We start from the raw sequence: 19,679 nt of genomic DNA, 5'->3' as shown, positions 1-19,679 counted from the left end.
AACTTCTACTGGTTGTTTTTTTACTGTGTGAGGATGAACTGAAACACATCTCAGGGACCTCAAAAGAAGGAGTCTTCTGTCTCATATCTTATTAAGCAAGTATTGCTAAACTGAAGCTGGTGCTATGCTGTCTGTTCTGTACAGAGATAATTAGTTTACCTATTTTACTCCTTGCTTGGATTAGGATTGTTGAAAAGCTAAAAATTCTGGATCGAGTTAATGAAGATGTGCAATGAAAGAAACTATTCAAGACCTTTCAGATATATTTATCAAATTTGAAGCAGACCATAAACTTATTATTAATTCACCCCGCTTAATAAGCATGTTCCTTCACTAATTTCTGACTAGAAAAAGGTCCTTATTACCACATCTGAATAAAAGGTATAAAATAAAGCATCTGATGGTTTTAATACCATCAGAAAGGTTTAAAGTCCAGGCTGATGTGAGGGACCTACTTCTTGTCTCCTTGTTTCCCATTATTAACTTTTCAGATATGTTCTTGAATGTAATCTATCCCATTTGTCAAAAGAGCATATTGTTGCACAATCCGTCACAACTGTGCTAGTATGTCTTTCTCTAACTAACAGCAAGGAAAACATTCTACACAACAAACAGGCAGGCTTTTCCTGATGGAACAACCATTAAGCTATCTCACACGGTGAAAAAATAATCTAAGAGTATTTGCAGCTTTCACTGGGTTTTCTTTAGCTTCTGATTCAGCTGTTAATTGGTTAATTTGTATGACTTCAATATAAAACAGTATTTCTTATTTGAGGACTGAAATGTGGACACTCCAGTTAACAATCACTGCTGCATAATAAAAGACGTAATGGAACGAGAAGAGTGTTGGGCACATGAAAACTGTGGAGGCAGTCTGAGATCCACTATTGGACACTCTGTTGGAGATCCACCAAAGCAGATCTTTCAGGTCGATTTAGGACCTTAAAACCACTAGAGGAAGGTTAGGGGCAACAAAAATAGCTTCATTTTTCTTACAGAAAAAAGAAAGCTCTGTTATTCCTACTCCAACTTGATTACCCATAATGAACAACTGTGGACTAAGCAAAGATCATCAGTTAACAGAACCTTAAATCAAAGTTAAGAGCACTGTATAGGATCAAATGACTATCTGGGGTAATACACAGAATGGATGTGGTTTGCCCTCCCACTTTTTCCCTTTACCTCAGTGCTTTGAAATCTTCTCCATTACAACCTTTGCATTCAAGTAATTTGTTAATCTGTATACTATGTAACATGTATTCAATGTTTAAAAAAAAACTTTGAAAAAAAAATAATGCTCTATTCAGGCCAAAGGAGAGATGAAAATAGTTACTGACCAGCGAGAAAGGAATCTCATTATGCTTACAGGTTGCATTATAATATAATGCTGAATTTTATCTTCCTTTTACATAAGAAGTATAACTTAATAGAAAAACATCTATCTGTTTCTCAATTAAACCTCATGAAAGCCTAGCTGCTTGAACTATCAGGTCAAAGCCCAGGCTTTCAACTCACCCTAAAGAAGCTTACCTAAACTGAAAGCATTATAACCTAGTAAGTAATAATCTCTCAAAATTAACAGCTTTACTAACAAAGAAATGCATGGTGGAAGAGACTGAGAAAAGCAGTATAATCATATAAATAAATAAATCAATCCAAGAACAGTTTTGTTAAAAAAGAGAGTCAAATCATATATACTCCAGTGTAACTTGTTTTACCTATATTTGAAAAAAAGAAGGTAATCTCACCTATTGCCATGAATATTTCATTTACATTCATTGATGTTTTAGCTGATGTCTCCATGAATAATAAACTGTTGTCATCTGCATAGGACTGTGCTTCCTGTTTACAAAACAAAAAAAAAAGAGAGATATTCCTTGAATGTACTATACCTGATTTGTTACAGGAAACAGATGTCCTTATTACCATTCCATCTTGATTATCTATAATCAACAAATGTGTAATAAGCACTTATTACCACTTAAAAGTATCTTAAACGTAAGAGCAGTATGCAGGCGAATTTTCCTACTTTTATAATGGAGTATCTTCTTTTTGCCCCATTTTGCCATAATTTCTCCTTGCACTATCTCAGCCTGCCTCATCATCTTCTCTTACATTACATCTGCTTTAAAATGAGGAATTCCAAGAGGGAGAAAATTATCCTACTCTGAATACAAAACTAGAAAATATTATTGGAAATTTTTACTTATACCCATTATTTGCAATGAAGACAAAGGAAAACTAACACTGGCTTCAACCACATGGCACTCCCTCATAATTTTGAATAGATCATGAATCATTCCTTTGAAAATTACAATATTATCCTACATTCCTGTCATGCTTTACAGTTTACATACATTATTGCCTTTGATTCCAACAGCTATGGTAAAGAACAACCAATTACCTTTCCCATTTGACAATGAGAAAAACAGAGGTTCCTTTGAATTGTTATATGACAGGGCCATTTTTGTCTGCAATTTAAGTGTCCCATCTTCCTTTCTACACTGGGTAGGTAACTGTCTTGGAAAGACCAATAGATGATACTTTATATAGAGTGATTTATTTAAATGATTTTTGGCATACAGAATCTATTTGCAGAATACCCTATTACGGATAACTATGCTCAATATTTCATCAATGGTATGGTATAAAGTAAACAGTCATACTTGGGTTTAATTTCTAATTCAAATACTAATTGTGCAGCTTGGAGCAATTCACTTATCTACACCTCAGATGGCTGTCACCAGAATTAAATGAAACCACATATGTAAGTGCTCTTCTTAGTAACTACTGGTGCAAGAATTATTCATTCCCTTTCTCTCAGTGCAAGTAATCCATTCTCCTTTCACTCTAGAGATTAAAAAAGAAAATTATTCCATCACTGATATTGCATTCATAATAGTTACACCTAAACTTCTGTGGTAAAAAAAAAGCTAAAGAGTTAGATAACAGGAGCAACTTTAAAAGGACTAAACAGAAGCATTTACGTTGTTTTTAAAATGATTGTACTTAATTTTGCAGGAGGGAACATTATGAATTAGCCAAATTAGATAACATTCAGATACAAATTAGATTTTTAAGACTTCATTTTTGAATACCCTTTAAGAGCAACTATATGGGTGTGAGTTTGTGCTGATATATACTATTGGTAAGTCAACAGAAAAAGGACAGGAAGGATACAAAAGTATTTGTGGGGGTGGAGGGATAAAGATAGGACGCATTTGCTTCATTGTTTTATATATTTCTGCACTAGTTGTGAACAAATGTTTCTTTTGTAATTGATCAGGAACAACAAAACCTGTGACTCAATTCATACATTACATCATTATGTAAAGATACTTAAAAATTCAGGTTAGGAGAGATTTTTGTTACACATTTGTTAAAAAAAATTTATGCATTTTCTATTATTTGCTTTGTTTTTAAATTATAACTAATTCAAGTGTGGAAAGAGAAGAAAAATTTACAATGAATATGTGGCCTTAAGTAAAAGTTAAATTCAACATACCTGGAAATCTACAGCTCTTTTATTTGCCAGGTCAGCCTTGTTTCCTGATAAAGCTATTACGATGTTAGGACTTGCTTGCCTCTGAAGTTCCTTAACCCAGTTTTTTGCTCTTGCAAAGGACTCCTGTTAAACAAAGAAACCATTTGGCATGGACCCCAAAATGGCTAGGGAGCATCTTTGTGAGACAAAACTTTAAAAGACTGTCTAATGTGGCTCTGTGGGAAAAAAATTCTTAGGACTATTGCATTATTTGAGACACTTTCATTCTTATTTTCTCAATCAGCTTTTCTAACTCACAAGTCTTGGCAGAAATAACATATTAAGCTATCAAAAATTATTACAGATTTTTCAAAATCTTTTCCCCAATCTGAAGTCTGAAAATGGATATTGAAACTAGTTTCATTATAAAATGCATTTTCACTTACCTCATTTGTGATATCATACACAACTATGGCTGCTTGTGCTCCTCTGTAGTACATGGGTGCTAGGCTATGGTATCGTTCTTGACCAGCTGTATCCCATATTTCAAACTTTACTGTTGTGTCATCAAGACACACAGTCTGGGTTAGAAAAGCAGCTGAAAGAAGAAAATGTCTGCAATAAGTTTAACATTTTCCCCTCTCAAGTTTTTTTAATATAGAAAACAACCGGAAGACTTAATAAACTGCAGACTCAGTTAACAGCGGCTTTAAATTCCTGCAAGATCTGTGCATCAAAGCTAAGAGCAAACACCACATATAAGACCTTTATACTGAAACTACAGATTGAAAGTTTTTTCTACATTTTAAATAAGATTGTTATAATATTAAGTAAACTTACACCCATATTTCAAAATTTTATAATTTAAGAAATATGCCTACATTGAAACTCTTGAAAACTGGGGGTGGGGTGGGGTGGGTGGGGTGTAAAAAAGAAAGCAAAATCAGAATATCTATACTGGCCATCTACATTGCCATCACTGTACTCTGCTCCATTCTCCTGGTTGTTATTGGAATTATCTGGGGATTTAGTACCAGTCTATTATCATTAAATTAATATTTCGAATACTATTCTTTCAAAACATTATAATTTTAATTTTGTAGTTATTACCTCAGTCTAGACTTGATATGTTAAATATAGATTCTCTTTCATTCCTTAAAAGGATTTTTGAATTTGTACTTTATCTGTGCTTTTCTCTAATGTTTAACTTTTTATTTGTAAGAACTTATCATTTAACAATATTTTTGCTTTTAAAATTAAAAGGCTGCAGCAAAACTGCAAAGAATTACTGTTTCACTTATTTTTAAAATTTGTTTCAGTGAGAACAGTATGCGGTAAAATATCTATTGTAAGTATAGCTCCCTTATCAATAGGAATAACTCAGGAAAAACTTTGGGTACTTATGAAAAAGGAAAAATAAGAATTTTTTAAGTGTAGGCTATAATCAAGTGAATTGAACTTTAAAACATCAACTACTGAAGTTCCTAAGCATAGTTAGGTGCACTAATAAAGATTCCCTATATAAAAGAGCTACATGTACACAGCCAGTTTTAGCAGCATGCTGGCTGACTGCCTCTACACTGTGCAGTGCCCTTCCTCCATCAATTTTGGTGGTCAGCCTCTTTCTGCTGCCCTGTCAATCACCATAAATTGGTAATCTCCTAAACTTTTACTTTCAGTTCGAGGTGTCATATTCCAACACTTCTCCCAATTTGGCATGGACATGAGTTATAGTATTTTCTAAAACTCTGTCATATCATGCTAGAGAATTACGACCTACTTCTCTAAATTATAGTTTATCTAATGATGTCAATCTTTCATAAGGGATGTACTAGCTAATATCAAATATGCTGAAAAAGTCACACATAATTAGATATTACAACTCTTTCATATTAGATAAAACATCTATTTTTCACATTTTTAATACTCAACTTAAATCTTCTGAATTTTGCAAATGTAATTGTTTCGAAATGTATGTCTTTATTTTGAACTAGATTCTTATTAAGCATAGTTCTATGAATTCTCACAAGTGGATGGTCATATTTTAAATATATTCTAAATCAGTAAAAAATTTTTACAATACAAAACTAGCAGAAATATTCATTTTCTAAAATCATGCATTTATGGTAAAGTATACTCAGAAAACACTATGTTACTTTTTCACTATCATGAAAGGTTTTCTTCATCGTATCAAAAAAGATCTTTAAACATTAAAATTAAGTCTCTAAGAAACAGTATTCCTTTTTCAAAAAGAAGGAAAAGAGGAAAGGAGTGTCATTTAGTTGAAAAGATCACAGAATATAAACCTTTCTGAAGAACAGTGTGATGCAAACTTGCAAAAAAACCTGGATTAAAATTTGTATTTTTAATTGAAAATTGTTTTCTCTTTTAAATATACAATGCTCACAAAGCACAATGGTAGTAAAAACATTCATTTATACTTTCATAAATCAACACTAGGCTCAAGGAAATAACTATTAGTTAAGTGCCTTAAAGGAAATATAATCCAATTCTCAAACCAGCTAAAGACATCACAAAAGATCACTAATCTTTATTTTTATAAACAAAAAATGCCAAATAAAATAAAGGCATAGAAATTCCAACCAATATATTCAAGGAATTGCCCATGACCAAGTAGGGATTCTTGAAGAAATACAAAGCTATTACCACCAATACGCTAAAAAAGAAAAATCATGTGTTATTTAAACAAATTACAAAAGGGCATGTGATTCAATATCCATTTCTAATAAAAAGTAGGAGTCTTCCTTAAAATTTAACAAGGGTCTCATCATTAAACTAAAATAACCATCACGATTAATAGCAAAACTCTTAGGCATCCCCTTTAAATCTAGTAACAAAACAAGAATGTCCACTATTACCATTATTATTTAATATAATTTCAGGTATCTTTATAATAATAATAATAAAATAATAAATTACTGTAAAGAGACCATATATCATTTAGAAAGAGCCAAAACTGTGATGAAAATCTAAAGGCATCATCAGCTAAAGTAAAACAGATGAGTTCTTTGAAATGGCTGAACAGACCTAAGACAACAGCTTTACAATACAACGGCAATAGAAGGGATCCAAATCATAGTAACAAAAAACAATCAATTCCCTTCCCAATTCCTCTAAGAGCCATCCTTCTTTCCACCCTAGTTAGTAGCTCCTACCTCTGTGCTGCGAGTTCTCTGTGCAATATCTAATAGAGCATATTTTGTACTTTATCACATGTATTATATATATTTTTCTTCTCCTGAACTCTGAGTTCCTTCAGAAATGACTAATTAGCTATTCTTTTCTGTACCCAGCATTTAATATAAATCCCAGTTCACACAGCAGATATTCGAAAATGGTTGCTTAAAGAATGAAGTTCATAAAGGATGTGTGGAACCATTCTGGGCTACTTTGGATAACACTTGAATAGAGAGTTCCCAAATGCGATAAATACATATTTCAAAAGGTCTCTACTCAATTTATATAACGAATACAATGCAAACAAAATACTATCAAGATCTTTTAAATTTGATAGCTTGCTAACTCTGTACAATTATTTTGCATGTGGTAGGATAAACAGAGCATAATTTTGGGAAGGGAAAAAAAAAGCACAGTTATTAGAGGCCCAGGGAAATGAGCCTTACACCATATCAAAATTATATCAAAATATTTCAGGTTGTATATATGTTACTAAAATAATTTAAAAAAACAAAAAAACCCGTTACTACAAAAGTGTTGCAGTGCCACAGGACAACTGGAATACTGTGACCTAGTTTTATTATAACAAACTTTTGATATACATGATATGTACACCAAGACCTTTGCAACTCTCCAAAGTTCTCAAGTTTTCAAATACTACTACACTATTTCACCTCCCCCATAAAATTCAGTTATGAGTAACTGACATTTATGTGACATCTTTAAATCCTTAATACTTCTACAGTATAGTTCTAGTCATTCATAAAGTTATAAAAATTGATTCTGCCATTCAAAATATAAACTACTACATAAATACTGTAGCAACATTAACCAACCCACAAACTTACCTGAATCTGCAAAACCACTTTAATTTATCCAAAACGTCTATTTTCTGGCTAAGAACCATCACTTTCTTAGACCTCTTCATTTTCTCTTCACTTCCATCACCAGCACTAGCAGTTGGTTTTCTTTTCGGGCCCATGTTTCACAAAGAAACAGCTTTTATCACTTCGAGAGTTACTGTGTACGCGACGACAAGTAGAGAAAAACAAAGCTGCGTTGAGATGCAGGTGCTGGCCTGTCTGATAGGCTCACTCTTCGAGTTACTTGATCAGCTCCCATCTGCCATTCTGGCAGCAAGCAAGCAACATTCCAGACTCAGAAAAACTACAAATAATTGAATCACAGACCTTGGGGTCACTTGAGAATAACCGAAGCTGTTAATGTCAAATCTGCAAATACCAAAGGCCTATCATGTGTGAGACCTTAGAAAATAAGGAGGAGACACTGCAATACATTGGACAAGGGAAAGACTAACCAAATCAACTGCATGAAATCAAAGGTTAACAACTATGAAAAAAAGTTTAAATCCTCCTACAACTAAAATGATTCTATATGAACCAAACTGAAGGAACAAACACCCCACAGCCCCCAATTTATTTAACAAATTTGATAAGAATTACTTTATTAGCATTGATTAAAAAAATCCTATATAAGACTATCAGGTTTGCTTACTGAAAATTTGAGACTTCAGGTTTGCAAAACATGTTATCACACACCCAAAAAACAAGGGTGAATATGTTGAGAAAGGTTTCTATTGCAGATGATGAGGGATTAATACTTTTAATATATAGAAAGCTCATATAAATCTTACCCAAAACTCTAAAAGACTCAAGGACAAATGTGCAATTTACAAAAGGAGTATAATATAGAAAAATAGTCAACATCATGAGTAATCAGCAAAATCATTCTCTTAGCAAAAATAGTTAATTTTTCCATATCCTGAGTAAAATGAAAAAAAGAGTGGGAGTGGCAAAAACTCATGCACTGCTGATAGTATTGTACAACTTTTCTGGAAAGGATTTTGGAATGAGTAGCAAAGCCCTGAAAATGCTGATACTTGTTAACCTAATAGGCTCATGGAATCTCTAAATGATGTGGGGGGAGGAGGGTGAAGGAAGAGGAACACTAGTGGCCTGATAAATATTAAGTAGGAACTAAATTAAAAATGGTTATAGATTTACCTGTATAACTGGCAAAAAATAAAAAATATACATATACATACACACATAAAGTTCCTGGTAGTGACCGAGTATGGCTATGTAAAAACACAGAAATAAAAAATAAGTAGAGAAGAAAATAATAGCAGTGTTCCCACAGGAGGCTCATGACTGAATGGTCTCTCTTCTGTAAAACTTTAAGAAACTGTGGATTTGGGGCCCTGTTAGAACTGAAAGGGAAAGATATAGTGACCTAGAGGTGAAGGGCCATACTCAATATTTCAGAAGTAGAATAAGGGACTTGTATTCATAAAACGCAAGTTAGAGATTGTTTGCAAATGATGTAGAGAGGAAAGCAAAGGTTTTTAGAACCAAGGAATTTAATAAATGAGTTCAATGGATCTGCATTAACCATCAAGATGGAATATGCAACTAGGAAGAGGATGGCAGGATTTGGACCAAGTAGTATCAAGAACCTTGTCATCAAGAAGGCAGAAATTGGTTTGCTGGGAAAACGAGTATCAAGAGCAGTAACAGATTTTCTCAGACAGATGAGCACTTATTTCGGATGATAAGATTATATGTAGAGACTGTACAGATGGCCCAGAGCTGACAATAAGCAACATAAAAACCAAGGCCTTTCTCATCTCTTATTAATACTGTATGTCTGTTGAATAGGAGAAAGTACCCAGTGGATTATGGGAGGAAAGAATAACATATATTCAGGGAGGAGTTACATTTCAATTAATGCAAGGAGGAAGAGAGGTTTACAGAAGGCAGAGATGAAAAGCATATACACTGTGACTGAACACAAATAGAAAATACTGCAGAAGCCTGGGAACAGGGTCAAAAATTTACTAAATACATGAAGTATATAATAAAGATAGTAATCTTCCCCAGAGGAAATCCATTTTAAGAGATTATCTATAAATACTAGTTATATAGAACTCATTCTTAAAAATCAATGAGCAACATTTAAAGGTAATTGTTGCCAAAGAAACTGCAATCTTGGAAAAAAATACTGATACATAGAAGAGTTTGCATGTCAAGAAAGTGAAGAGGCAATGAATAAGAATTAATCAGCATTCCTCCCAACATTGTCTAAGGGAAAGGATATTATTTTAAAAGCCTAATTTTTTTTCCCAAAAATGATCCAAGTGTAAAGGAAGTCAATATTTTTTACTATCACAGCTTGACAGTGCCCTTAAAGGACACACACCTCTCCCAAGGGAATCTACTAACCAAAATATAAGTTAGTCACACATCACCAGCTGACCATTATACTAAGTATTTTTGATAGTTCATTGATTCACTTTATTTTAGAATTAGTCTCTTAGGAGTTTGCATTTGGTTTGTATTAAGTTAGTGCCCTACTTAAATCACCCTAGAATGAACTGATAAAACCAAGTACTTGAACCTACAAGACTAAGAGCCTCTGGCTACCTCCAAGGAGCACAATCCTTGGGAAGCACATTTGGGAGAAGCCAGAGAGCTGACTTTCTAGCCAACTTAGGTATTTGGGTGGGGAGCAGGTGATAGTACAAAGTCCCTGTTCCCCAGATCGGGAAGCAGAACGAAGGCACACATTACAAAGACGAAAAGTAAAGAAATGGGACAAAAAGGAAAGACTGTTACAAGTTATTAAATAGTTTCTGATACCCAAACAAATAATGATGAGAGTTTTAAGTTATGTATGTGAAAATGTCTAAGAAAGAATCTGTCTATGGACAATAACAAATAGTTCTTCTTAAAATTCCCATAATGTGCAAAGATAGTGCCCAGGCTATTTTGCAGATATCCCCTTCCCTCTCCTCCTCACTGATACCCCTGTCTCTGTTTCAAGAACCTAGAACCACTGCATGCTTCTGAGTCCTCAAGACAATCTTCTCCCAGACCTTTAAAACAGTATCTTGAAAGTAATTCTTTCATTCTTAGCAATAAGTCTGAACACTGAGTTTAAAAGTTCTAATATCTGAGAATTTTAAAACATAGGAATGGAAAAGGGTGAGTTAAAAATGGAGGACAAGGAAGATTAAGTCTCACAGTAACAGTTAAAGGAAACCCATAATCTAATAACATAATTATCTATGCCAACAACTCCCAAAGATATAGGGTGTAACTCTAAAAGAGAAGAGAGTGATGAAGACTGGAATCTTTTTGAACCCACAGCCATCAGATAAACTTTCTCTTGGTTCGGTAACTGTATCCAGAAATGGGCCTTACAGAAATAAGTCTAGAGAGAAAAAATCCAAAACTATTTCTGTTAGGTGATTACCTAAAACAGTAAACAAAAGTACCAACTTATTAAATGCCCACCAATAATGGAATTCTTAAAAATGGTGGGATATCAGTTATTAAAATATGAATACAGAAAGTGAGTAAAATTACCATTAATAAATGGAACAGAATGATTATAATTGAATCTATGTAAAAATATCATGACTCTATAAAGAATTCACAGAAAAAGGAAACACAATAGGCTTCAAAAATATGAAGATATTTGGCCTTGCTCATAATAAGAGAAAAATGTAAATAAAAATAGAGACATCAGTGTGGTTTCACCTATAAGAACAGCCAAGATCTAAAAGTATGATAAATACCCTAAATTGATAAAAATGGGGTAATAGGCACTGTGCATTGCTGGGCAGAGGGCAATTTGGAAAAATCTGTCAGAATTACAAATACAACCTTTAACATGGCAATCCAATTCTAGGAATATATACTACAGATAAATATGGAATGTGCGAAAATAACTATGCATTACGTTATTCATTGCAGCACTGTAAACACAACCAAAGATATAAAACAACTGGCACATCTAAAACTACTGGACTGATTAAATAAATTAACATGATCCATGTTAAACAGCGAAGAAAAATGAGGAAGCTCTTCATAAAATGATATGGATAGATCTTACAGGAGCTTGTTTCTCCCAAGATGGCTGCAACAAGATTTCCCAAACCACACTGTTCTTACATGACGCTCCCAACATTCTTCCCATCAAGAGGTGAGATCTATGTTCCCTTCCCTTGAATCTCAGCAGGCGTAGAACTAGAATAGAATTGATGCTACCTATGCGGCTTTTGGGGCTACATCATTAAAGGCCATCCACCTTCCACTTGGTACTTTTGTGACCCTCACTTAAACCCAGCCATTGTGCTATGAGAAAACACAGGCCAAATGGCGAGACCACATGTAGTTGGTGTTCCAGCTGACAGCGCCAGCAGATGACCCAAACAAGAGCCAGTATCAACTGCCAGATATGTTGAGATGATGCCAGCCCCAGCACTGACTAAAACTACATGAGAGATCCAGAGTGAGAACCACCTGTTAAGCTAATTCAATCCCCAAAACCATGAAAGATAGTAAAATGATTGTTATTTAAAGTCACTAAGTTTTAGACTCATGTTTCTCAGCGATAGATGATTGGAACAGTATAGAGTAAGGTATATTACACTAGGTCTGGTATGTTTCAAATCATCTAAAAAGGAGGAGAGGAAAATATGCAGATTTCAGTGTAATAATAACTTTGCAAGGATATACAACAAACTGATAAATAACAAAAGCCTCTGGGGAGAGGATCTTAGTGGCTAAGAGAAGATGGGAAGAGACTTTTTCACGACAAATCTTTTTAAACCTTTTGAATTTTGATACACAAATTAATGAAAAATATATGGCATAAAAATGAAAAGTCGTGGCAAAATTACAGTAATTTAGGAATATGGGCATTTAAATTTTTATCTAATATTCTTTTAACTTTTTTCAAAATACTGTAACATTATTTTCCTTATTAAGTAAATAGAGGGCCCTTATCTGTCAACTACTGCACATTTTATGACAGAATACTTACGTCACATACTGCACATTTTATGACAGAATACTTACGTCATGTGCCCTTACACTCTAACTTCAAACTTGATTTCTAGCCTGAGAAATTCTTTAGCTGACAATTTTTTGGGGGTGGTGGTGGTAACATACACACACATGCGCGCGCACACACACACATTCATTCAATTCCATTCTTGAAGCCTAGCTGTCACTAAGCTGCAGAACACTTAAGCTTTCTTGCCTTGGTGTCCTCATCTATAAAATCAGTATTTCCACAAATAGCCATTGTAAAGTTCAAATAAAACTTGTGAAAATACCATATAAGCTCTATGAATGCACCCTATAAGATATACCTAGTTTAGATATCCTACCTTACAATTACTTTGTATTTCCTAGAAGTCACGTTTCTTAAATTTACAAATTACTTGAGTTGAACAGATGAGAACGTTAGAACTTCGAGTTCAAAGCCCCTAATATTAAAGTAACTTATGTGCCCAAGATATATTTATGTTATACCAATAGAATTGATAGCAACTAAGTGGAACACCTTGAGGCTTCTAGTTTTATGCAAAGATAAAGAACTGTGCCAAGACCATGAGCTTTGTGAGAGCCTCTGTGAGGAAAACAGAGGAGGATATTAGAGTATGTCACTCCATTCAAATTTAACTTTTAAAAATGTCTACTTTTGATGGTAAATTAGAGAAGCTTATAGAGGGAAAAAAGCTGTCTTTTTCACAGACAGCACATCAAAGTTGACAGCTTTGAGTATTTAACAAAGCTATTATAGTTGACATGTACATATTAAATATATTTGGAATTAGGATGTCATGTAGCTTTTGTTTGTTTGCTTTTTTTTGACGGAGAAAAGCTGAATGTGTCTGAAAATTACATAGCGACCATCATCATATATCATCAGTCTTGTTTTTGGAGTCCAAAGAGCATCTATAATCTTCAATTGTGGAAATGGAGGCTACAAAACCTCCTCCTGCTTCTATGTTTCTCTACATTCTTTTGGAAAAAAAAAAGGATAAATGCTGTTCAGCAATATTTACTCAGGATTTTTTATTTGCAAAGTCCAATATGCAACTTTAATAACACTCACTTTCATGTTGTGGAACTTCGTAATTAGTAGGTAAAGAGTTCATGTCTATATCAAGATAAACAATGACCAAAAAGGAGAGAAAGTAACAATTCCGGAGTTATTCCTGTTGCTAGACTCACTCTTAAGAATTCTTATTTTCCTTTATCAAGAGGCTTGTTTCAAAAGATGGCTCCAAATGATGTTATCTATAATTAATTAACTCAACATGCTTCACAAGCAAGATGTAACATCAGATTATGGTGTAAGACCTAAAAGGGGGAAAGGACCGTTAAAAAAAAAAGCTTTCTGTTTCCATCAAGTCAGAATTCTTGTTTACTTTATTAAAAGGGGAATTTTAAAAACTCACACCCCTCTCCTCCAACCCTCTATTGTTTGAAACCAAGTGTTTTCTATCCGCCTCTCTCACTGCGTCTACAAAAAAGGTCAATTATCCAGAAACCTTAAATATTCAGAACAGAATGAAGAACCAAAAAACTAACAAAAATGGACTGAATACAGTCAAAACAGATGTTATAAAGTCCATGCACTAATACGCAGATTTACAGGTTTCTTCAGAATGTCACTGACAATACACTTACTGTTTAAAATATTTCCTCTTTTGAGAATATATTCATAATAAATGAAATGACAGGAAGATCAGTTGGAGATTTAAACTTAATTTAAAAAGTGGTATGTAACACCACTTTTACATACCTTTCCTTTAAGACATAAGTGATCTGATTATATAGTAATGAATGTTTACTCTGTCTCCCACATTGAACCATGAGATCACTGATTTCTAGTACTTAGCAGTGTCACGAACTTAGTAAATCTGTTGAGCAAATGAATTTTAGACAAGGTTGATAATCGTGTTTCCCAATACAGCAGAATAAAAGCAATAAATTAATGAATCAATAGAGGCCGTTCACTATAGTTAGAGCTATTTGGCAAAATCCTTTTGCCAGCTTTAAATACTTCAACAGCACCACAGGGAATCAAATAGCACCACAGGGAATCAAAGAATTAAGACAAAGGGCAAACATTTATGCTCATGATAATCCCAAATCTTGAAACACATTTTAAGATGAAAAGGGATTTGCAGTATTGATGGTATTGTTTAACATGAAAGAGAGTGCCCACTTTAAAAATGTCTACTTTACAAGAATTCTCGGTCTGCTCTAGCTCAGCCTCCCATTTTACAGATGTATAAATAGGGCTCACGAAAGTGTTCATAAAAGGGCATTAGGATTAGAACCAAATTTACTGATTCCCAGCTTACTGTAATATGTTTAAGTAGCCATATATGATAACATTTTAAAATAAGATTCTGGAGAATATGTTATGTCTATTAAAAGATACTTTTTTAGGTCATAACTGGTACAAACTGACATGAATTATCAAATTTCTATCAACTTTTTTAAGCAATACAAGCTACTTCAAATAGTTAATATGTATTATCTAAGAAGAAATAATATTATGCATAAGATAATATTCTTTCTCTTGAAACCAAATGATTAACTCTTAGCGAATAAGTAAAAGGCATTAGTGTATTATAAAGCTTTCTACTACAGGGAAAACATGAGTTATTCAAATTTAAATTTTCTGACCTTTATTTCTCCATTTAGAAAGCAATTTTCTTTAAAATATGCATACATGTACTATTCTATTTAATTGTGTAACTTGCCTCACTGTTAGTTGATGTGGGTGGTGGGCATTTAACATAAAATATGTAACTATTGTCCGCATCAGTGAAAACCAATAGTGGGGGGAAAAGTATTAAGAATTTACCGCACAGAATTTTAAGAAACTTGGTTATAAATGCTCATGCTATCTACTTAGATAATCTGCAAGCCTTCATATTTAGGAAAGGTCAATTTTACTATATTATAAAGTTTTTCTATCTTATTTATTAATTTAAGAAAACCTAGGCCTAAAATTCTTAAAATTTTCCAAATCCTGAATCAAAAGCTGTGCACCAGATGTAACAGTCACCATTCCAAAATAATGCATTTCATGATAATACAACAAAAATAACAGCAATGATAAAAATGACTCAGCAAAAGTAACGGTGGTGATGCTAGTGTTAACAACTAACATTTAATACACTTTAACCTGTGCCAGGCATTGTACTAAAAAATTTGTCAGCATTACTTCATTTAATCCTTACAAAAAAACTTATGAATTAGGTACTGTTATTTTTTTTTCATATAAGAGGAAAATAAAAATGAGTATGATGTACCTAAGATCATTTAGCACCTGGTATGTGCTGGAGATAAAATTTTAAATCTAACATGCTGGATCCAGTGTCCCCTCTCTTAACTACAATGCTTTATTCTTAAGAAAAGATCTGGCCATAAATTGATAAGGTCAACTACTGCTAATAATAACTCTGAAACCAGCCTTGTTTCCTTAACTTTGACAATAACATTTTTTCCCATTAGATGTTTAGTCCAAAAAGAAAAACAAGCCCTGCTAGTCCCTTAGAGGAAACTGGATGTATGCTAAATGTAGAAGTATAATAAACTTTTTCTTCCAGAAAAAAACAATCAAGTATGACAACTATGTAAGAGTTAATTTAAGCACTCCATTTAGGGTTAACAGTCGCTGATAACAGATTTAAAAGGCACTTACTTTATTTAATCAATTTTCTGAATAATCAATCCTTGATTACTTGTGGCAATAAAGAAGACAGCATTGGTACAGATGACTGAAAACTATGGATACTCTTATCTCCTTAGTAGAGACAAGGCGGAATATCCTTGAAGGTACAGAGAATGGGGCCATGCTCTGTTAAGGACGCCTATCAGGTCAACAGATTAATAGGAAAGGGTTCCCATACAAAAAGAAACAGATAATATGTGCTGTGAGCATATACAACACTTGAAATATGTCCTCAAAGTGAAGTAGTTGGATGAACAATATGTTAAAAAAAATACTGATAAAACTGCAGTTTCAAAAAAAGGAATAATTCCATTTGTGGGAGAACGAAACCAGGTAAAACTGACTGCTCAAGGCACACATAAAGCAGTAGCTCCCACACTTTAGCACACACCAGAATCACCTGGAGGACTCATTAAAAAACTTGCTGCCCCATCCCAAGTGTTTTGATTCAATATGGGATGCAATACAGGATTTGATATGGGAATTATATTTTTAACAAGTTCCCAGGAAATGCAGATGCTTCTGGAACAGGAACCATTCTTTGAGAACTGCTGCTCTAAACCAAAGGTCAAAAACAATCACATCTAAGCACCAGTCGGAAGAATGTTAACATTATCCTTATGTCACATCACCTAAATGTTTGATGTTAAGAGTCCCTGGTGAACAACTTAAGACATTCTTTGTGATTAGCACATAAAAAAAATCAACTGTTCTGAAGCATCTCTCAAAAGAAAAGAGACTGTCTGCATGCTATTTTGTTAAATATTCTACTCTTGCTTTCACTTAAACTGGAAATCCATTTGTTTATAAACATCACTTATATGACTTTTTCAAACAAATACTGTTTTTTTTTTTGACAAGAGGAGCTCACTAGAAATCTTTAAAACCTTTAGGTATTCTAGATGCTATGTGAAAGATGGCCGGCCTTACCATTCAAAAAAGTATTTACTATTGAGGAGCTATTGAGCCTGGAAATGAAGTAGCAAGTGAAGAAGTAATTCAACTCTCTGAGCCTAAAGCTCCTTGCTAACATCTGGGCTACCTTTAGACAAACAATAGGAACATAAATTTCATGCAGACTTTAAACCCTTGCAATCAAACTAGAACTTTCCAAAATGCCACACTTGCTACCTAATCTTATCAAGCCTGCTATAGTATCAAGAGGTAGGGGTTTGGGATATTGTGGGGCAACATGGATTCTTAAATCAAGCCATCATGTTTAAAAAGGACCATACAAACTACAGAAGAGATAGCTGACATTCTTGATGAAAATTAAGGTTCTAGAATCAACAAATTTTCAAGGGTGTACAACATATGATTCTCACCTTAGAACACAATCAAATAGAGAAGAAAATTTTAAGTGAGTGCTTCAGAATCATAATGTTAGTATATATAAAAAGTCAAAAAAGCGTTGAAATGCAAAGTAATTGGCCAGGTTCCTTTGTTAGATATCACCTACCACACATCAGCCCAAACAAAAATACATATTATTTACAAGTCATGACTGTTAAATAGCCAAAATTTCGGAATCTTTAAATGGTTAGGCTCAGAGAGTTGAATTCTTTTCACTATATACTCTAAGGGTAAAGAGCCTGTTTAGCAGAGTATAAAAGAATCATGCCCACAGATGTAATAATAATGGCACTGTCATAACCTCCTAAAGATATTACTACATGATCAGAATAGTGAAAGCGATCAATAACCGTTAACCTATAAATCTCGGTGCAATTCCAGAGTTTTTTTAAACAGCTAGACAATCTGCACAAGCAGAAATTAAAGAAACTTTTTACATAAGAAAGAAAACCTTTATGGAAAATTCATTAATGAAAAGTAGACAATACAATTGGAGTGAAATGGAGATTACATACATAAACAAACATTTATCAGAGGATATGCATATTTATGATGCATTGATATGGGGTTAATTTTTCTTCTGAACCTCCTTTTCGATATGCCACTAGGTAGATTAAAAGATGACTGGATTATCACAAATCTAATCTTAGGCTCTTGCAAAGTTTCCCAGGAATTAAGTTCTGTACTACAGTACTTTACAAAGCATGTATTATTTTAATATGTACATACAATGAAGTAAGGTAGGATAGCATAAAGCAAGTCCCAAACTTATTTGGCCCAGCTATTTGAACCGCATACATACACACACATACACACACACACACAATTTGGGCAATGCTGACATGGACAATCACTAGCCAAACAGCAGTTACAATAACTTTCACTTTATGCACCAGTTTAAGGTGAGTGGATATGACCTAGGAGTCTTTAAAACTCTTCAGACCAGATGGGCCAGTTATTTTTGGCCCTATTTGCTTTGTGGAGGAGGCTAAACCTTCTTGAAAGATAATGTTTCATTACTTATCAGCTATAACTAAATGTATTATCAAAGAAACCATAAAGAAGTGTAATATATCATGCCATTAGAATTTTTTAACATACCAAGATTTCTAATCCAAAAAATAAAAGACCCATGATATGGACTAAGTTTTTGATGCTCACCAATTATAAAACACATGAAACACTAAAACAACATTGTGAAATAATACACAAAGGTTAAAGGTTGACAATCACCACTTAGCCTATTAAAGTGGAAATACCACTTACTTACCTATATACAATGGTTACTTAACTATATATATTTCCTATAAAAATAGTGAAAAGCTAGGAAGTAGTAGAGTTTTGTAATTTATTTCACTAGAAGAGTCTAATATTAATAACAAAATCCTCAAGAGTATTAGTCCTGAGAACATAAACTTACATGCAGAGTAGTATAAAGTTACACTTTGAAAAATGAATTTTATGAAGTTGTTGCATATCAGTGGTATCTATTTGTCTCATGTATTTAAAAAGTTTTATTTTTTTTAAGTATGGGGTTAAGATGTACTCATTAACACCTTAAAATATATATAGTACTGATCATTTACATACTCTGCAAAACACTGTGAATCTTAAAGCTTTGTGGTCCAAAGAAACTAAGTGCCTTGCTTGTTAAGGAGCTGTTCAGTTTTGATTAAATTCAGTTTTCTAATTTCTGGATTCCAGTCTTCTATCCATAATGCTGCACTGTTAGTTCACTTTTATCTTGCATCTTCCATCTTACCTCCCCCTCATTTTTGTCCTACTGCAACCACTGTACACAGCACCTCTTTAGTTTACTTAAATCTTCCCTCTCTTCCTTCATCTTTCTCTCTAGGTCCCATTTTCTTTTCATGTCCCTTTCCACTAATCTCTTACTTTTTCTCTTCCCTCACCCTAAGAGCATTCTTAAATAAACAAAAAATGTTTACCCTAGCAGTATTTAATTAAATTTATTATTATAAATAGGTGTAAATTAACTCAGTTATTTAGAATTAAGATTTTAAGGCTATCTTTTTTTGCTGTTCATTCTAAAGCCAAAATAATTCACCACAAA

The 19,679-nt window shown here is 33.5% G+C and overlaps 1 protein-coding gene across 1 annotated transcript in view; it reads right to left on the bottom strand.

The window, feature by feature from the left end:
* RAB5A (RAB5A, member RAS oncogene family) overlaps positions 1 to 19,679 on the bottom strand; it is a 28,193-nt gene that overhangs the window by 4,617 nt on the left and 3,897 nt on the right. Inside the window, exons 3-5 of the mRNA XM_037845654.1 lie at positions 3,931 to 4,082; positions 3,506 to 3,628; positions 1,749 to 1,842 (exon numbers count right to left, since the gene is read on the bottom strand). Of these exons, the coding sequence (XP_037701582.1) occupies positions 1,749 to 1,842; positions 3,506 to 3,628; positions 3,931 to 4,082 (369 nt within the window). The remainder of the gene's footprint in view (positions 1 to 1,748; positions 1,843 to 3,505; positions 3,629 to 3,930; positions 4,083 to 19,679) is intronic.

Source organism: Choloepus didactylus, chromosome 1, assembly GCF_015220235.1.
Source record: "Choloepus didactylus isolate mChoDid1 chromosome 1, mChoDid1.pri, whole genome shotgun sequence".
In the NCBI taxonomy this organism is placed as follows: Eukaryota; Metazoa; Chordata; class Mammalia; order Pilosa; family Megalonychidae; genus Choloepus; species Choloepus didactylus.
The sequence above is the reverse complement of the archived record's forward strand: the minus strand, read 5'-3'. Positions and strand labels throughout refer to the sequence as shown.